The 19,515-nt window shown below is 34.9% G+C and overlaps 1 protein-coding gene across 1 annotated transcript in view; it reads left to right on the top strand.

Moving 5' to 3' along the window:
• The first annotated feature begins 2,247 nt into the window (after nucleotides 1-2,247).
• The window catches only part of LOC309484487 (pituitary tumor-transforming gene 1 protein-interacting protein), a 32,071-nt gene continuing 14,803 nt past the window's right edge, over nucleotides 2,248-19,515 (top strand). The window contains exons 1-6 of the mRNA XM_082150860.1: nucleotides 2,248-2,570; nucleotides 3,574-3,620; nucleotides 4,561-4,669; nucleotides 10,658-10,763; nucleotides 16,317-16,382; nucleotides 18,734-18,780. Of these exons, the coding sequence (XP_082006986.1) occupies nucleotides 2,402-2,570; nucleotides 3,574-3,620; nucleotides 4,561-4,669; nucleotides 10,658-10,763; nucleotides 16,317-16,382; nucleotides 18,734-18,780 (544 nt within the window). The 5' untranslated portion in view covers nucleotides 2,248-2,401. The remainder of the gene's footprint in view (nucleotides 2,571-3,573; nucleotides 3,621-4,560; nucleotides 4,670-10,657; nucleotides 10,764-16,316; nucleotides 16,383-18,733; nucleotides 18,781-19,515) is intronic.

Below are 19,515 nucleotides of genomic sequence, written 5' to 3'. Positions count from 1 at the left end.
AATGGATAATTCCAACAGACCTTTTCTGCTGAATTAGCAAGGCCATGTTGCTACTAAAATTGGTTTGTACTTTTAATATACTGATATCCACCATAATAACACTGGTGGTATAGAGAAAAAAACACACATGATGATTCAAAGTACATTATAAGTAGCTTTTCCACAAGCTGAGGTTAATACCAGATAGAAAATGCACACAGTGTCATAAACACAAATACAAAACACCATCATGATTGGAAACATGATATTAAAATAATGCAATAAACATTCATTTAACAATATAAGATGCAGCTTAATATAAAACCCTAATGTAGCCTATACAGAAATACTAAGAAGGAACTCAATTATTAAAATGACAAAACATCAAATGTAAAGTGCCAGACAGGGACTATATATATTTATTTTTTTACTGTTCTTTTTTTTTTTTTTTTTTTTAATGGTACATTTAACAGCATTTTACTGTAAAATTACATGAAATGTAAGGCTATTACAATTTTTCTTCAAAAATGTTGTACAGGAATTTACTGTTAACCAATTAACAGGTTTTTTACAGTCTTTTACAGTTAAAATTGCATTCATTGTTTTTTACTTTGCAGGAATAATGTCATATTCATCAAATATTAATTGTGTTATTCTTAGCATTTGTATTAGTATTATTACGCAAGGTTAAGTTCACCATGTGCTCAGCAGTGACTCAGTCTCACATTTTAACCCATTTCCTCTCTTAACGCTTCCTCCTCATACATGTTATTTTGTTGCGAACATTCAGTGCTTAGATTCTGGCTAGGACTGAATCAATACACCAATGCCTCAATTTATAATTCTAATGAGTAATTGGTTCCTGCATTAAGTGAGAATAATCATAGTTTTACTATAGCAACAATAGTACAGTAACCTATGGTATTTGTAGTAAACCCACAGTAACCACAAATGTACTGTTGTTGCAACTACTGTTTTTTTAACCATGCTATTTGTAGCAAAACCATAGTAATAAAAATCAACCTGCCTTAAGTCATTTTTTTTTTTCATAATGACTTAAATTTGGGTTTGTTTGGTGTCGGCACGTTTATGATAATTATATCCTCCTGAGACCCAGAAAAAAAATATTTTTTGATTTAGTTTTTTTTCATGTCATCACATTGATTAAAGCATAAGAAACAAATGGTAAAAAAAAAAAAAAAAAAAAAAAAAAAATTTTTTTTTGAAAAATGATATTTTATTCATATGTTATGCTATGTCCTCTGTGGACACCAGGACTCAGTTGTTTAAAAAATAAAATGACATGAAATTATATGTATAGGCAAAAACAATGGGATTTTTTTTTTCAATCACCAATAAATTTGGGGGTTTCAGGATTTATTTTAACTACAATTTGTTTAAAGATGATTCTCAACTATGTTATGAAAGATATAACGAAATGAAGCGATACACCATTTTACTTTATGCAATATGTGGGTAAAATGTCAAATTAATATTCCCATTCAATGCAATATATCTATGCACTGTAACTAATGTGCACATTAATGTGTTCTTGGAGCAACATTTAATGAAAAAAGAAGTGTAATAATTGGAGTAATAATTAGCAACATTTTAATAATAATATCTAATATTTCATAGGAATATTGATGTATCATTTATTTCCATATTCACTTGTTGTGTCTCCCAAAATGCCTGATAAACATGATGTAAGTCCTGATGTCCTTTAGAGTGGACGTGTAAGAAATCAATACTCTGAAACAGAAAGTATTTTTTTTTTATTTGAAACCCCATAACGTTTTCCTGAGATGTTGGTTTATGAAATACAATTTTAAAATTACAATACATTATCATATTTCCATAAGAGTGCTACATTTGATCACTAAATTAATGTCAGATATTTTTAAAGACCAGGGATAACTTGTTTTCATGGTGAAACCTCCAAACATTTGGTATCTCTGAAAAGTCCTGAATGTGCTCTTTACAGGACACCCAGGTTGTGACATGTGACATGTATGATGTCAGAGAAATTTACTCAAATATAATGTCCACTACAGTGGACATTATATTTGAGTAAATTTCTCTGACACCATACATGTCACATGTCACAACCTGGGTGTCCTGTAAAGAGCACATTCAGGACTTTTACAAACAAACAAACAGTACAAACAAACCCAAAAGTCTATTTCTGGGTCCCAGAAGGATATGATGATACTTCCGTTTATGGAGTTTTAAAGGACTTTTATTTTGAAAGCACAAGTGCGTCAGCAGGGTTGTTGTGCTTCCGTGTTTGGTCATTAGATGATTTGTTTCATTTGCGTATTGAGGAGAGTTTTGAGATTTCCGCTTCGTCAAAAGGAAGATTTCAGAGCTCAAATACAATTCAACACTCTTCTGCTGTACAAACCCTTAAATCCTTCACAGTATGGATGAATCCCGAGTCTTTGGGTCGATGTCGGTCTTCCTGCTGTTGTGTGTCGCATTCAGCGCTACTGTGACAGCAAACGCAAGAACTACAATTACAGCTAACGTTACAGCTACAACTACAACTACAACTACAACTAAACCTACAACTCCTCCACCTGTTCACAAACGTATGTTTTTACTTGCCTGTGTCTTCCTTCTTATCCTATATCTCTATAGTCTGAAATTGCCAGTCTGAAAATGCTTGTAATATGAAGTCTTGTAAATATATAAATATATATATAAATATATATTATTATTATTATTATAGCATGTCTCTATAATTAATATACCTATTACAATATTGTTTATAATTTATATAATATACTTAATATAAAACTGTTACTATATTTAATGTCAGTGGTGTTAGTCATCAATAAAAAAAAAAAACACCAAAGGGACTTTTATGAATAACACATAAGTTAAACTTACATATTGTGTGAATGTCAATGGAAAAATAAATATTTTTGAAGGACTTTTTATTATTTAATTTGTCAGTTGTGATACTCTTGTACGCCATTTATGATTGGTAATTTTTGAGGAAGCCCATTTATGCCACATAAGAATAATATCATGCTTTGGTAGATTGTTATGACATAAATAAATAGTCATAAATATGACATAAAAAGTCATAATTCGGCTTTACCAAAGCATGATTTTTTTTTTGTATTATCTGGAGGAAATGGGCCTCCTGTGACAATTCAACCAGAAATGAAAATTCTGTCATTTTCTCACCCTCAAGTTGTTCCAAACTTGTATGAGTTTCTTTTCTCTGTTGAACACAAAAGAAGATATTTTGAAGTATGTTGGTAACCAGACAGTTGATGGACCCCATTGACTTTCATAGTAGGAAAAAAAGAATAATATGGAAGTCAGTGGGTGCCGTCAACTGTCTGGAAACCACCCACATTCTTTATAATATTTTCTTTTGTGTTCCACAGAAGAAAGAAACTCATAAATGATGACAGAATTTTTTTTTTTTGGTGTGAACTATCCCTTTAACAAAGTTAAGCATAAATTAGTTATGCCTAATGAGGTTCCAGCTCATCTGGGTAATTCTTGGGCTAAAATCAGCTCTTTAATTTCAAAGTGAAAGTGTTTTTATGTTCTGATATGTTTTCATTCTTACCCCAGCATGCAATACTCTGACTTCCTGTGATACCTGCCTCGCCAATGTTTCGGTAAGATCAAATACTGGCTCATTTACTTTTTATCAGCCAGGTCATTCTTTTTTTTTTTTTTGCACTGCCATCTGAACGTTTCAAAAATTAATATTGTAATTTAGGGGGGAGCGTGTCTATGTTCCCACAGCCTTATGTTCCCACAGCCTTATGTTCCCATAGCCGTAACCCTAACATACCTAAACCTACCCCTCACAGGAGGGAGACTTGTCTGGGATGTTATTGGGCTATCCCTGTACCAGCACAAGCACTAAAACCTACCCTTCATAGGAGACATAGTTAAATGAGAGAACATAGGGCTGTGGGAACATAGGGCTGTGGGAACATAGGGCCTAATTTTCAAAATTTTCAGTAAAAAAAAAATTATTAGAAATGTGGGAACATAGGGCTGACCACATTTAGGGAAGTATTTATATAAAAGGGTATATCAGACTAATCTGTTCAGACACAATTATAACTCTATTATTTACACAAAGACTGACTTGTGTCATGAATATTTTAAAGAGACATAAACCAACTAACACAAAAAACATACAATTCGTCAAATGCATTGATAGTTATGTTTTTGTACTGATTTATTGATGCAACTTCTGCAACCATGCTTTAACCTTACATTTGTAGTAGAACCATGGTAATAAAAATGATCATCAAAACAGTTACAATTGTACAATAGTAACAATTTGTGTCAGTTTGGTGTCTGTACTTTTACAATAATTATATGATGATTATACTTTCGTTTCATCTTTTGAAATGTTGATATCAGACTGATTTGTGTCATTGGATCAAACAGAATGAATGTTTTAGTGAGACACAAAACAGCATCAAATGCACTGATAATAATGTGTTGAGCTGCTGTGTTTCCACTAAAACAGTGTCACTTCTGCACAGTAAGGCATTTAATAATAATAATGATTATTATAATAAATGTTTTTGCCAACAGTGTTTGTGGTGCCAGACCAACAACAGCTGCACAGATTATCCCGTGTCGTATGTGATTCCTCCGGCGTCGGTGTGTAAACTCTCTCAGGCCCGCTGGGGTGTTTGCTGGGGTGAGTTTGATGTTCTATCACGTAACACATGCTAATAGCTTTAAGATTCACAATATACATGGTGATTTCTATTACACAGCCAGCTGTTGAGACCATGGAAGCAATACTTTCACATTCGCGAAGTGAGATTTGCATTCAGGGCTGAAAGTCCCTTAGTTCAACTTCCTTTAAAAGACAGGGGAAAGGCAGCAGTGGTTTTATAATGTAATGTTTAAAGTCCGGAGGACATTAAATTCACTTATTATGCAGATCTCTAGAATACTTGATTCTGATGGGTCAGTCGTGGGATTAAATATTCCTGAATAATGACCTTTGTCCAGGGCAACACAATATAAATGAGCGCTCTTCTGTTATACATGTTAGTATTCATTATAGTTAAATATTAATACTAAATACTAAACATATTTAGTTTCAGTTTTAGCACTTCAAGTTAAACTTATTTCAGTTAGATGTCAAGGCAACATTTCAAATTTTCATTTAGTTTTTAGTTACCACCCAGAACACCCTAGCAACCACCCAGAATACCATAGCAACCACCTAGCAACCACCCAGAATACCATAGCCACCACCTAGCAACCACCCAGGACACTTTAGCAACCCACTAGAAACACCCTAGCAACTTTTTAACTTTAAACTACTTCAAACTTTAAACTTCTTCAAACTTTCTGGTCCAAACTTTCTCAAGCCAACTTAAAGTTTGTCTCGACGAACTTTTTAATCTAGTTTTGTTATGTTGTTTTGTCATCATTATTAGTTTTTGTTTTGTTTTTAAAAATATTTCTAGAATTAAATGTATTCTTATTTCAGTTAATAATTGTAGTACTTCAACTTAAATGTATTTCATTTGCCAAGGCAATATTTCAAATTTTTTTTTAGTTTTACGTTTTCCATCTAATATTTATATTTTATTTTATTTCAGCTTTATTTAAAGTGCCCCTGTAGTCAATAATTTTATCCCTTAAAATTCATCTTTGGTAAGTAACATTCAGGGTATGTAAGTAGATTCGTCGCTCTGTTGAGAAGGTCTGCTGTGTTAACCGTGAACATACTCTGGGTTGGCTGAACTTATTCCCCGACGTGTTTCTGGAACCAGCATACCTCGAGTAAGCAGGATTTGGTTTAATCAACCGGGAGTTCAGGGGCCGGTTTCACAAAGATAGACTTTGACTATGGCTTAGATATAGTAGATAGTCAGACTTCAGATAGACATCTAAATCAGACCGTTGCACAAAGCACTTAAGACTCTTGACTATCTTAAGTAGGACTACACTGCAATGCATTCTGGGTAAAATAAGACACTTTTCAAAACAAAAAACATGGCGGATCGAGTAAGCGCATTCAGCCGCTCAGTGCAGTTTACCCCAGCGGAAGATATGTGTTTGTTGGAGGAGTATAACAGTTACAAGGACATTTTACTTGGGACATTTAGCGGAGAATGTAGTAACAAGAAGAAATGTTTAAATTATGAGCCATTTTCCCTTTTCTTTTGGCTGTGTGTAATGTAACTGATTGTTACTGCTGGTTGCCAAGGTAACAGAGTCTTAGACCTAAGTTAGCCTGGGGGGAAGGTGTCTAATTATTAGTTTTTGGTCTAAATTAAGTCAAGTCTTTATTTTTGTGAAACAGTCTAACTTGCATTAGACTAGACTATGAGCACATTATAGACTCGTCTAACACTATAGACCGGTCTAAAATAGCTTTGTGAAACCGGCCCCAGGGTATATGTGACGGTAAGTTAACCGTGCTTTCTGGAATACACCCCAGATCCACTCGCTCAACTTTACTGTAGTAAACGCCACATGATGGCAAGTGGAAAACTAGTTTAATTCAAACCAGAAACTGATTCAGAAGAAGAAGAGTGAATTATTCAGGCTCGTCAATGCATCAGAATGGTGATGCGTTTTATGTATCGCTCTCTACAACGTCGGACACATAACAGTAATTAATATGATTAGCCTTTTGCTTGACCATGTTATCAAACAGCTAATAATCTGTTGCTAATGTTACACAAACCATGTTCCCATTCACCATCTCAGAGTCAGACAGCTGCCTTCTAACAATCAGCATCTTAGAAACGCTTTAAACAACTCAGAACGTCAGTGGAGAAACCCTAATGTCCTGTTGTATGACTAATTAATGACTAATTGTCATGTCCTGCTTTAACCCCTTAACTGTCACCCCCCTTTTTGAGAATGGACATTAAAATGGACTATTCAAGCTTAAATGGTTGTAATTCAAGAATGCTTTGGAGTATAGACCTAAGTCTGGTCTTGTTTTAAAGGGAAAAAATAGCAGATTATTGCTAAATTTAGGTATGAAAAAGTTATGGAAGTTTAAATTTACATTAAATCAAATATAATTTATTTAATATTTTTCTTTTATATAAAATATATATTTTACAAAATATTTTTTACTATAAAATTACTATAAAATCAAAGCCATATATCTAACCAAGTTGTATTCCAAATTTGAAGTTGATATCACAAAAATTGAAGTTCCCATGAGATTTTGTTTAGGCGTAATACCCAAAATAGCCACTGGGTGACATTGATTTCCATTGAATTTAACTGTATGCATTCTAACATAACAAATTAATAAATGTCTGTCCAAATATCACTTCTGCCACAAAATATGGAACCTTGAGACTCAGACCTTTCTGACAATATGTGTTTTGTCAAGATTAGAAAATGTTCAGAACGTCAACTCAGAACGTCAGTGGAGAAACCCTAATCATAACATCGTAATATACATCATAAACCTGCTATATTGCTAAATGTACATGATTTTTTACATCAACAGAAAATGCACAGGGCTAACCTGGCTTCTCTCGAGACTCCCTTGCTTCATGGCAGTTAATGATATGCTAAATCCCGCCCCCCTCGTTACGTGATTGGTTACAAGGTAGTTTGTGATGTCAGAAACACCAGCGATTTTTTTTTTTTTGGTGTTTTAAAGCTACAATGTGTAGGATTTTCTCCCATCTAGCGGTGAAATTGTATATGACCACCAACTGAATACTACTTTCTAGCCCCTCCCATTCCAAGGGCGTTTTAACTCCTACGGTGGCCGTATTAGTTCAAATCTGCCGGCAGTCGTGAGTAATCTCCCCCTCGCATTCGTCACGGTGCCACTGAGTGTCAGAACGCGAAAGGCGAAGCTTGAATTTCCAGGTACAGTACAGGCCAAAAGTTTGGACACATTACTATTTTTAATGTTTTTGAAAGAAGTTTCTTCTGCTCATCAAGCCTGAATTTATTTGATCAAAAATACAGAATTTTTTTTTAATATTGTGGACAATTATTACACAATTTAAAATAATTGGTTTTCAATTTATTATACTTTAAATTATCATTTATTTCTGTGATGCAAAGCTGAATTTTCAGGATCATTACTGCTTAATATTTTTTCATAACCTGTGATACTTTTTTAGGATACTTTGATGAATAAAAAGAAAAAAAGAAGCAAATGTTTTAAAAATAGAAATCTTTTGTAACAACAATATACACTACTGGTCAGTAATTTGGGGTCAGTGATTTTTTTTTCTTTCTTTTTTTGAAATAAATCAATACTTTTATTCAGCAAGGATGTGTTAAATTGAAAAAAAGTGATAATCTTTTTTTATTTTGAATAAATGCAGTTCTTTTTAACCTTTTATTCATCAAATATATTAGGCAGCAGAACTGTGTCCAACACTCATAATAAATCAGAATATTAGAATGATTTCTAAAGGATCATGTGATAGACTGGAGTAATGATCCTGAAAATTCAGCTTTGCATCACAGAAATAAAGGATAATTTAAAGTATAATAAATTGAAAACCAATTATTTTAAATTGTAATGATATATCACAATATTACATTTTTTTCTGTATTTTTGATCAAATAAATGCAGGCTTGATGAGCAGAAGAAACTTCTTTCAAAAACATTAAAAATAGTAATGTTTTCAAACTTTTGGCCTGTACTGTATGTCCCTCTTTGGCTAATGTATTTTCAAGATGGATGCGCAACATGGCCGCCGCCATTAGAGCGACTCGCTCGTGTGTATTCTAAATGGCAGATTCTACGCTTACGAGAATACTTGATTCGTTTGGAAGAAGTAATTACACATTAATGAGCACATATACTTTTGAACGAACAAAGTGTTTTTTGCTAAGAATCAACTTAAAAGATTACACGGTGCAGCTTTAAGGAGAAAATGCTCAGCAATGGCGTTAACTTATGGATTTGCACATGGTTTGTCTTAAAGCATATTAAAAACACCACATAGACATTACAAACTTGATTTTGACCACAGTGGGTCTTTAACAGAAATGTTGTTTTGTACTGAGTCCCCAAAGGGACATGGTGATGAAAGAAATATGAGATGGGAGGAAAAAAAAATAATTCAGTGTTTTTGCTCGCAAAAGTTTGTGTTCTCCCGAAAAACGTTGTGTTGTTCTCTGAGAAACTTTGCATTTGCTCGAACTTGCATTCGATCTTTTGTGTTCTTTGCGCGCGAACGCAAAGTTTCTTGGGGAGCGGAAAACATTTTGTGGGGGAACGCAACGTTTCTCCATAGACAGTAAAAGAAATGGACACAGCGACCCCATTGGATTCAACAGAGAAAAGTGAAGTCAATTAGAAGCTCTCACTTCCTGATGGCTGAGCGTACTGCGCAGACTCAAACTGAGCTTGATGACGTAGATGTGACGTGAGCAACCCGTCTGTCTTCTAGTAGCTGTGCCGAGAGAAATCTGAGTCATTCCCTTCCGAAACTTGCAGAGATGGAGAGTGTGAGTAGGAGGTGTTCATGAGCTAGGAGCAGGAGAAACTTTTGCTAAGTATTCTGATTAATTATTTTGTCACTTTGCCTCCACGTCCCCCCGATTGCCTGCGAGCTTCTCCTCCTGTCCATACGGTAATCTCTCTACTGTGCGACAGAGAGTCGTGTGGTTATGACACAATCGTTAGCCTGTTTTTTACAAAAGCTGCTTCTATGGGGCCATAATGTAAGCTACAAGGTAATGGAGCCTTTTATACATTTTCGTGTTTCTTTAGAAATAAATAATGGACAAATGGAGTCTTTAAACGCCTCAGATGTGAAGTTATTCGCTGTCAAAGTGACGCCAAAATGAATGGGAGTCAATGGGAAGCTAACAGCAGGTGATGGTCTGCTAATCAATGGCGGCGCCCGGGGAAGCTTCAGTGTTTTCTGAATGATTACCCCCTTGTGTTTCTCAGGGGAACGCAAAAGCATTAACAAAAAATTTTTCCGCCATCTCGTTTTTTTTTCCCTTTATGACTCATGGTCCCTTTAGGGGTTTTCGTAGTTTTGACTCTCTACACGTAGGCTGTAGATCATAAATAATTTAAACTTAAATCAATATTTACCTGTTCTTTTATTTATTTATTTATTGGGTAAATAGTGAATGTAATACGTGTGAAAATGTACATTCAGACTGTCTTTGTCACAAAATAAAAATGCTAAAAATCCAGATGTTGAGTTTTATTTCGCGATGATGACTTTATATTCTCCCTTTACTTAGTTTCTCACTTCTACAATGAACGTCTCAAGTATTTCTGTCCTGAATCAGCTCAGTTTCACGTCAGTTTCAGGGTTACAAAACCACTTATCACTTGTCTTAAGAGAAGAAGACATTCAGACAGACTTATAACCTCGTGGATCTACGGTGAAATCCCTAAAATGACACTGATGATGTTGAATTGAAATGTACAGGTTGTAAATAAGTTGCGTAAATGATGTAATTGTTGCGTAAACGTCTTGCTTTAAGTTTTATATGATGAATCACATTGCTCATGCTCACATGATAACGATAAAAACAATTGCGCATCTCTTCGATCATGAGAAGAACGTTCCTGTTTTTGCACTGTCAGTAAGTGTCCAGTAGGTGGCAGTAGTGACACACACTCAGTGCTTCAGGAGATATGGTTTGAGCAAGTGTGTGTGTGTTCAGTGTTGTGATTTGCTGTTGTTTTGTGTTGTGCCAGTGAACTTTGAGGCTCTGATCATCGCTATGGCCGTGGTGTTGGGAGTGGTGCTGCTGGCCATCACTGTGTGCTGCTGCTGCTGCTGCTGTAAACGCAGACGCTCAAGGTGACGGACTTCACTTATCCCACACACACACACACACACACACGTCAAACACTCATGAGTTAACAGAAGACGCCTTATACAGTCCTTCATACGGGCATCAGTGCCTCTTTTCTTTAAATAGTCACATTCACACTACCAGGTTTCACTTCCACTTCAGAGCTGTGATGCGTTCTGTGTTAAAATATTAACCCTGTAAAGCCTGCCATATCTATTTTAAGAAAAATAAAACAGTTTATTGAACCTTCAGACATAAGAGGTGCCCAAACCGCTCAAAAATATGCAATTTAGTGCAGATTTATGTCCTTAAAGATAAAATTCTAACTTGTAATGTAAATCAATGAGACCAATGATATGTTTTGGTAATATGATATTTAAATGCTCTGTATTTTATACTGTGGTGGGCAAAACATATAATGCAATGCAATATAATGATGATTGAGAGATGAACAAAGAAACGTTCCTTAAAACCCTGATGGATCATAATTGATACTTGCATTTGAACATGATTTATGTATGAATAATTAAGCAAACCTAAGTTGCTTCAGTAAGTGTTCATCTTGAAGTATTACTAACAATATTAAAGTTATTCTTACACTTACACTACCGTTCAAAAGTTTGGGGTCAGTATGATTTTTTTAATGTTTTTAAAAGAAGTCTCTTCTGCTCACTCAAAAATAAAAATAATAATATTGTGAAATATTATGACAATTTAAAATGACTGTTTTCTATTTTAATATATTTTAAACTGTAATTTATTCCTGTGATCAAAGCTGAATTTTCAGCATCATTACTCCAGTCTTCAGTGTCACATGATCCTTCAGAAATCATTCTAATATGATGATTTGATGCTCAAGAAACATTCATTATTATTATCAATGTTGAAAACAGTCGTGTACAATTTTTTTTTCAAAATTCTTTGATGAATAGAAAGTTCAAAAGAACAGCATTTATTTAAAATATAATATTTTCTAACATTATAAATGTCTTTACTGTAACTTTTGATCAGTTTAACGCATCCTTGATGAATAAAAGTATTGATTTATTTTATTTATTTCCCCCAAAAAATAAGAAAAAAATTCTTACTGACCCCAAACTTTTGAACGGTAGTGTTTAATGTTACAAAAGCTTTAGATTTCAGATTAATGCTGTTCTTTTGAACTTTCTATTCATCATAGCATCATGAAATAAAAATATAAATTACTGTTTTCAACATTGATGATAATAATCATAAATGTTTCTTGAGCATCAAATCATCATATTAGAATGATTTCTGAAGGATCATGTGACACTGAAGACTGGAGTAATGATGCTGAAAATTCAGCTTTGATCACAGGAATACATTACATTTTAAGTCAAGTCAAGTTTATTTGTATAGCGCTTTTCACAATACAGATTGTATCAAAGCAGCTTCACAGTATTAAATTAAAATAATACAACAAAGTTTGTTTCAAGAGGAATTTATTGATTGATCAAATTAAATTAAATATCCCCAAAATATCCCCAACTGAGCAAGCCAAAGGCAACAGTGGCAAGGAACCGAAAAACTCCATCAAGTGACCTAATGGTGTCCTAAAACTCCATCAGGTGACCTAATGGAGAAAAAAAAACCTTGGGAGAACCCAGGCTCAGTCGGGGGCCAGTTCTCCTCTGGCATTTATGAGCTAGAGGCCGGATTGTAGTTTGAACTGTAGGATTATATGAATGCCTGGCTGAAGAGATGCGACTTTAATCTAGTTTTAAACTGGGAGAGCGAGTCTGAGCAACGAACAGTATCAGGAAGACTATTCCAGAGTTTTGGAGCCAAATGTGAAAATGCTCTCCCTCCTTTGGTGGTTCTGGATATCCTAGGTATGACCAAAAGCCTTGAATTTAGTGATCTTAAAGAGCGCGATGGATTATAGGGTGATAGAAGATCCGTTAAATAGACTGGAGCTAAGCCGTTTAGGGCTTTATAAGTCAGTAGCAATACCTTATAATTAATACGGAGCTTTATAGGTAACCAATGCAGTGATGATAAAATCGGTGTTATATGATCATATTTTCTTGATCTCGTAAGAACTCTAGCGGCGGCATTTTGGACTAACTGTAGCTTGTTTATTGAGGATGCAGGACAACCAGCTAATAAAGCATTACAGTAATCCAGTCTCGAGGTCATGAATGCATGAACTAACTTTTCTGCATCAGAAACTGATAGCATATTACGTAGCTTAGCAATGTTTCTAAGGTTTTTCTAATATTCACAGAAAACAGCTGATTTAAATTGGAATAATATTTCACAATATTACTGTTTTTGTTTGTATTTTTAATCAAATAAATGCAGCCTTGGTGAGCAGAAGATACTTCTTTTTAAAAACATTAAAAATCTTACTGACCTCAAACTTTTGAACAGTAGTGTACTTTATAAAAATCAGTAAAGATTTCAGACACATGAAGCTTGACCTGAAGGTGGATGTTTTTACAATGATACTAAAAGGCCTTTTACTTGCTAAAAAGTATAAAGTATCAGTCAAGATGGCAAAAGGCATTTTATAGAAGTTTTGATCATGTTGATCATTTAGAGACATTAGAAACTTGTATATCAAATATGATACCGTAGCTTTATAGGGTTAATGAACACAATTACATTTTGTATTGGATATATTTATTTATATATTAAGAATAATGTAAGAATGGATGTTTTCCCCACAGATATGATTTTTAAAGAAGCCAGTATTTGTATTTGACGGGTTGTAAAGGGCATGTCTGTGTGTCAGTCAGTCAATCAGAGATGATTGCATTTGGCAAGCCGTCCATCCGCTCATGTCAATCACACATCTCACGTGATGAAAACGCAGACGTGTATTACTTAAAGAAGCAGCGAGCACTTCCTCTACCTCTTATTAACGCTTATTCATCTACATTCGCTCATGTGAGCTTGGCATGAATGTGGAATCTAATGCTTTGTGGTATTGAGACTCACAGAAAAACTACAGATCAGTTTCATTTAGTTGTGTTAGTTCAAGATGTTTTATTGTGGTTGGACAGCGAAGGGGAATTCATGCGGCTGGCGTTTCAGTTTCAGTGATGACCTAAAGGGGATTGTCCTGAAGCTGCTGATTCTCTGCAGAATTACTGTAAATGTCAGATTCTAGTACTAGATGTTCATGTTCTTGGGTCTGAGGGGTGATTTTTTTTGCTGTTCTGCTTTTAAAGCAAGTAGACAATGTTTTTGTTTAGTAAGCTCTCTTAAAGACACGTATAACAAGATCTTATCAGGAAAAGCGTCACCTGATTACATGGTTTTAAAAGCTCTACTTCCGACCTACCATCATACAGGCTAAATGAATCCATATGCAGTTTTGGTGTTGATGACAGTAAAATACTAGCCTGGTTAAAACCAGACCATTCTCAGTAGTAACTGAGTTATGGTCTGGCAAAGCTTCATTAATAACTCATTTCCAAAGGGGCGTCACCAACGGACGTCGCTCAAATGCCTCTGGGTGCAATTGGATAGACCTAAAACCAATCAGAGCGATCGTCATCGTGTAAAGCCATATGCTGCGTCCCTAAGTTACACTACGCCATAAAAGTATGTACTCTTTTTGTGAAGAAAAGGTATTTACTTTTGAATGTGTAGCAAAAAAGTAGGCAAGCTTTGGGACATACTACTTCATCATCTTTATCGGACGGATCTGTCGCGTGCGTCCTGTCACGTAAACTGCCCTGTCAATCATCTTGTCACAGTTAAAATCCTCTATTAAATCTAATTTCATTTCCTACCGTTTCGGAGAGAAATGTAGCAGCACGTTCATCTGCCATTGGGTCTTTCATGGAGACTGTCCTCATGTGTTTGCAATTTGAATATAATAATGCATTTAAAAGTTGGTGCGCTTCACCAACGGACGTCGCTCAAATGCCTCTGGGCGCAATTGGATAGACCTAAAACCAATCAGAGCGATCGTCATCGTGTAAAGCCCGCCCCAACGTTTCTGATTGGTGCCTTGATTTGGACGGATTAGAAATGGGCTTGAATGAGCTCTTAGCCAGACTACTGTAGAGCAAATCTAAATTTGCCGGAAGTCGTCTGGGTTTTCTCAGGCTAGTAAAATACTGAATCACAACATGAATTCACCTCTATATTCTCTCAGATAAATTTGGCAGCCATTTTGATGTCTTGTGAAGTCATAAATATGCTTTGTAAACTTATAATTACAGTAATTCTGACATGACATGAAAGTCTGTGTGTTCTTTTAGCATTGTAATGCTTTAAACTATCTTTTATTTTTATGTTTTCTGGTTTGCTTTTAATTTAAGTTGACATTTTAGTAATTTTATCGTGGATTTTTACAGCTTACGGCTCCTCTCTCCCCAGTCTGGCTCGAACACGCCGATTTCGATGAAGCCCCTCCTTCCGAAATACGAAATGTGCTGTGATTGGTTAGCTGGCCCAGTGTGTTGTGTTTGGCAGCGCTTAGCGCCCGTCCCTCCATAACTACGAGCTCTTCTCTAGTGTAAATATTGAGGATGGCGTCAATTTCAAAACCAATTCGAGTCCGATTCAGACCCTGACAATGTTTACAAACGTGCAGAAATGGGTTTCATGCACAGACTTTGCAAGCACTGATTTCCACAGAGTGGTTTGTTTTTTGTCATTGCGAGCTGTTCCACATAAAATGTACAGCAAACAGATAAACGTTGGGGTTATAATGTTCAGGAACAGCGTTTAAAATAAGTTTTAACCACTCAAAGTTCATCAGCCTTAGGAAGGTCAAACTAATACGTTTTGGAAATGCTGTGGTCTCTCTTTGACACCAACAACACTGTCTTCTCTAATTCAGCTCAACCTCGTCCCTTTTTTGCGTATTCCATGGGCGGAGATTATTTAAATGATCCCATTATGACTTCATAAGATCCGGAATAAACTCGTTGTAGTCCAAACGAGTCGTTCATTGTAGTTCTTGAAAAGTGGATTCTGTTTGATGAAATATCTCCCTTTGGAGTGGACTTTGTAACCTTGCAGATATTTTTTATGCTCAAACAGGAACATTACACACAGTTGAAAAAGTGGAAAAGCATAATAGGACCCCTTTAAACTTAACAGAGTGTTAACAATGCTAGGAAGAGTGTTCCAGAGTTTGGGTTCTAAATATGAAAAGTATGAAATATTATATTTAAAAAAATATTTAAATATGATATTTAAATATGAAAATGTTTAATATTTTTAAATTATATATGTAATATATGTAATTAAATTATATATTATAAATTATATTATAAATTATATATTAAATTATATAATATATATATTTAAATTATATATTTATAATATTTAAATTATATCTAAATATGAAATATTATATTTCACCCCAACCTCAAAATAAAGAGAAGAATTTATTTTGCATAAAAAAATAAGCTTATTTATAAGAAACATTACGATTAGTTTGCATTGCGACATTATTTTCACGATATTTAAAAAAAAAAAATTATTTTTTTTTTGGGTGGAATATTGAATGTTTATCTCTCTTATATTAAATGAGTGTGGTGATTGTGATTTATATGTTGGTTTATTTTCAGCTTTGACCGTGATGATGACCAGTTTGCCCGTCGAAGAGAGGAGATCAGACAGCGAGCAGATGAACGGTAAGTAAATCTCAGACCTCAGATCAGGCAGGCACCTGTTGGTAATGGATTCGGTCACATAATGTGTGTGTGTGTGTGTGTGTGTGGCTCAATCGGTTCATTACGTGTGTTGCGTGTAAATATGTCTGTAGGGTCTTTCAGCAGCTGCGCTGCACTAACAAGGTCATTTCTGTGTCAGGCACTCGAGGGGGAACAGAAATCTCCCTTTGAACTCGAGAACTCAGATTAACCAAGATCAGATATCTCTGAAGGGTCTTGACGGATTGTGTGTGTGTGATGCATCTGATGTACAAATGTGCTTTTGTTCAGTATTTTTTTTTGTTTCTTTAGCACGTATCGTTTAGAATGATTATTGCAAACAGTAGCGCAGTGCATTCTGGGAGTCTTATAGATTGTGACGGCATGACCATTGAACATATATGTATTTGGAGCAAATCTGTTCTTTTTTTCTTTCTTTTTTAAAGAAGAATTGAAAAAATTATAACATAGACAGGAAATTTTTTGGGGGGGAAATGGTTAGTTTTATGATTTTTCTTTTCTTTTTTTTTTGTTGCATATTTTAAATGTTTATTCACAATGTTGTCAGCCGTAAAAAAGTACCATAAAAGTATTTTTCTCTTTGAATATTCTTTGCATAAAAGTCGAATGAGTTGCGACTGGTGTTTCAAGATGATTTTAAATTGAGATGTTTAGGGTCAGTAATATTTTCTTTTTTTTTTTTAAAGAAATGTATGCTTTTATTCAGCAAGGATGCATTAAATTAATCAAAAGTGACAGTAAAAACATGTATAATTTCAATTAAAATGCTGTTCTTTTAAACTTGCTATTAATCAAAGAATCCTGGCAAAAAAAAAAAATCATAATTTTCAATTCATCAAATAATAATTTTTTCTTGAGCTACAAATCAGCATATAAGAATTATTTCTGAAGGATCATGTGGAACTGAAGACTAAAGTAATAATGCTGAAAATGCATGATTTCATGATTCAAAATTTTTGATCAAATAAATGCAGACTTGGTGAGACTTGTTACTTAAAAATCTTACTGACCCCAAACTTTTGGTAGTGTAACTTTTGTCTTTTGATCAAGACCCTTTTAGTTTTTAACCGCTGTTGGTCTAAGCATTTGGCAGTCCAGTTTAATATGGAAATCTGATCTGATTGGGTTCTCTCAGTAGACACACACACACACATGTAAAACAGCAACCAGTGGAGTCATTGTTGTGGTGCTTTGTGAAGGATTGTGGAGGCAGCAACAGATGGCTAACAGCTCCGGTGATTGTTCTCAGATCAGCTGCTCATAAAGCTCCGGCTGATTTATACGCCACTTTTGTGCAGATATGAAGCGACCGCGGGTTCGTATGGAGACCAGGCTCCGGCTCGGCCCATCTTCTTTATGGAGTGTAGAGAAGAATGAATGATGTACGGGGAAGCGAGTGGTGTCGTTCAGTGTGTCACACACCCATAAAACACCACTGCTCGTATTTACGACGCCCCACCGCGAGCCTGGGAAGGAATGGATGGGTTAAACAAAGACATGAACTCGGCATGAATCACCGACTGCGTCCCATGTGCTGCTCTTTAGGACTTGCCGTGTTTTCAGTTCTTCAATTTTTGCTGCTGAAATTGAATCCAGGTTATGAGTTTGAATTGTTTTTCTTGTGCAAACTATTTCAGGTTGTTATATTGGACAGTGGTGACCAACACAGTATTAAAAATAAATAGCAATACATGCACAACTACATTACATAGTCTGGATAAGATATACGATTATCTCCTAAATATCAAGATTTCATGCTCTTGAATCATGAAATCAAAGTTGCAATTTATCGAATATTGCAGTGTTTATTATAAATGATTTATCAGTGCACATCTTTAAAAAAAAAAGTATTCATGCACCTTGTAATCTTTAATCAAAATAACTTCCCCTCCCTCTTGCAGCAACATCTCTTCTCTGATGATGTGTTTACTGGCGTGAGGGCGGGACAACCTGTCACTCACATGAGATCCACCAATAGCAAACCACAACCATCCAATCAATTCCCCATGTACAAAAAAGTCCCGCCCTACATTTTTTTCTTGTTTGAGAAGCCGTTCCTCTCAGATATGTGTCACAATAGGCAGGACAAGTCATTCACAACTTCCGTCTCATGCTGACTTTAACTAGTTTCTACCAAGTCATAGATGATTTTGCAACAAAATACAGCTCAAAACCAGTCAAATGAGGCCAATTCGTTTTGTTGGTTCGCAGAAATTCAGTATTTAACTCCGTTGTTGAAGTTGGAAAAATATGCATAACCTAGACCAGTCTGTCAAAACCAGTTCCTAATCTCTGGTTACTGTCTATTGCAGGAAGGTGGAGAGGAAGACGAAGCATGATGAGATCCGCAAGAAGTATGGTGAGTCACATCAGTCCTGATCTTCTGTCGTTAATGTCGTTCACAGTCGACTCACTGTGACTCTGCATTTTATAAAAATAGCAGAGTTATGAAATAACACAAATAAAACTATGGGAATACATGCATGCTGTACAGTGCTGCCTGCTTTTACCTCACTTTATGCTTCAAAACATACAAACTGTAGAAATAAAATGTAGTTTTACAAGAAATTCATACTCTGCTGTTGAAAAGTTTGGGGTCAGTAAGATTTTTTTCAGTCTCGTATGCTCACTATTATTTGATCAAAAATACAGTAATATTGTGAAATATGATAATCTGAAAAACTGTTTTCTATATTAATATATTTTACAATGTCATTCCTGTGATCAAAGCTGAATTTTCAGCATCATTACTCCAGTCTTCAGTGTCACATGATCCTTCAGAAATCATTCTAATATGATGATTTGATGCTCAAGAAACATTTATGATTATTATCAATGTTGAAAACAGTTGTGCTGCTTCATATTTTTGCCGAAACCATGCTTTCGGGATTCTTCAATGAATTGAAAGTTCATAAGAACAGCATTTATTTGAAATATAAATATTTTGAGACATGTCTTTACTGTCACATTTGATCAGTTTAATGCCTCATTGCTGAATATAAGTATTAATTTCAATCTTACTGACCCCAAACTTTTGAACGATATTATATACAGTACAGGCCGAAAGTTTGGACACATTACTATTTTTAATGTT

This window comes from Leuciscus leuciscus (genome assembly GCF_965113295.1).
Source record: "Leuciscus leuciscus genome assembly, chromosome: 20".
Taxonomy (NCBI): domain Eukaryota; kingdom Metazoa; phylum Chordata; class Actinopteri; order Cypriniformes; family Leuciscidae; genus Leuciscus; species Leuciscus leuciscus.
The sequence above is the reverse complement of the archived record's forward strand: the minus strand, read 5'-3'. Positions and strand labels throughout refer to the sequence as shown.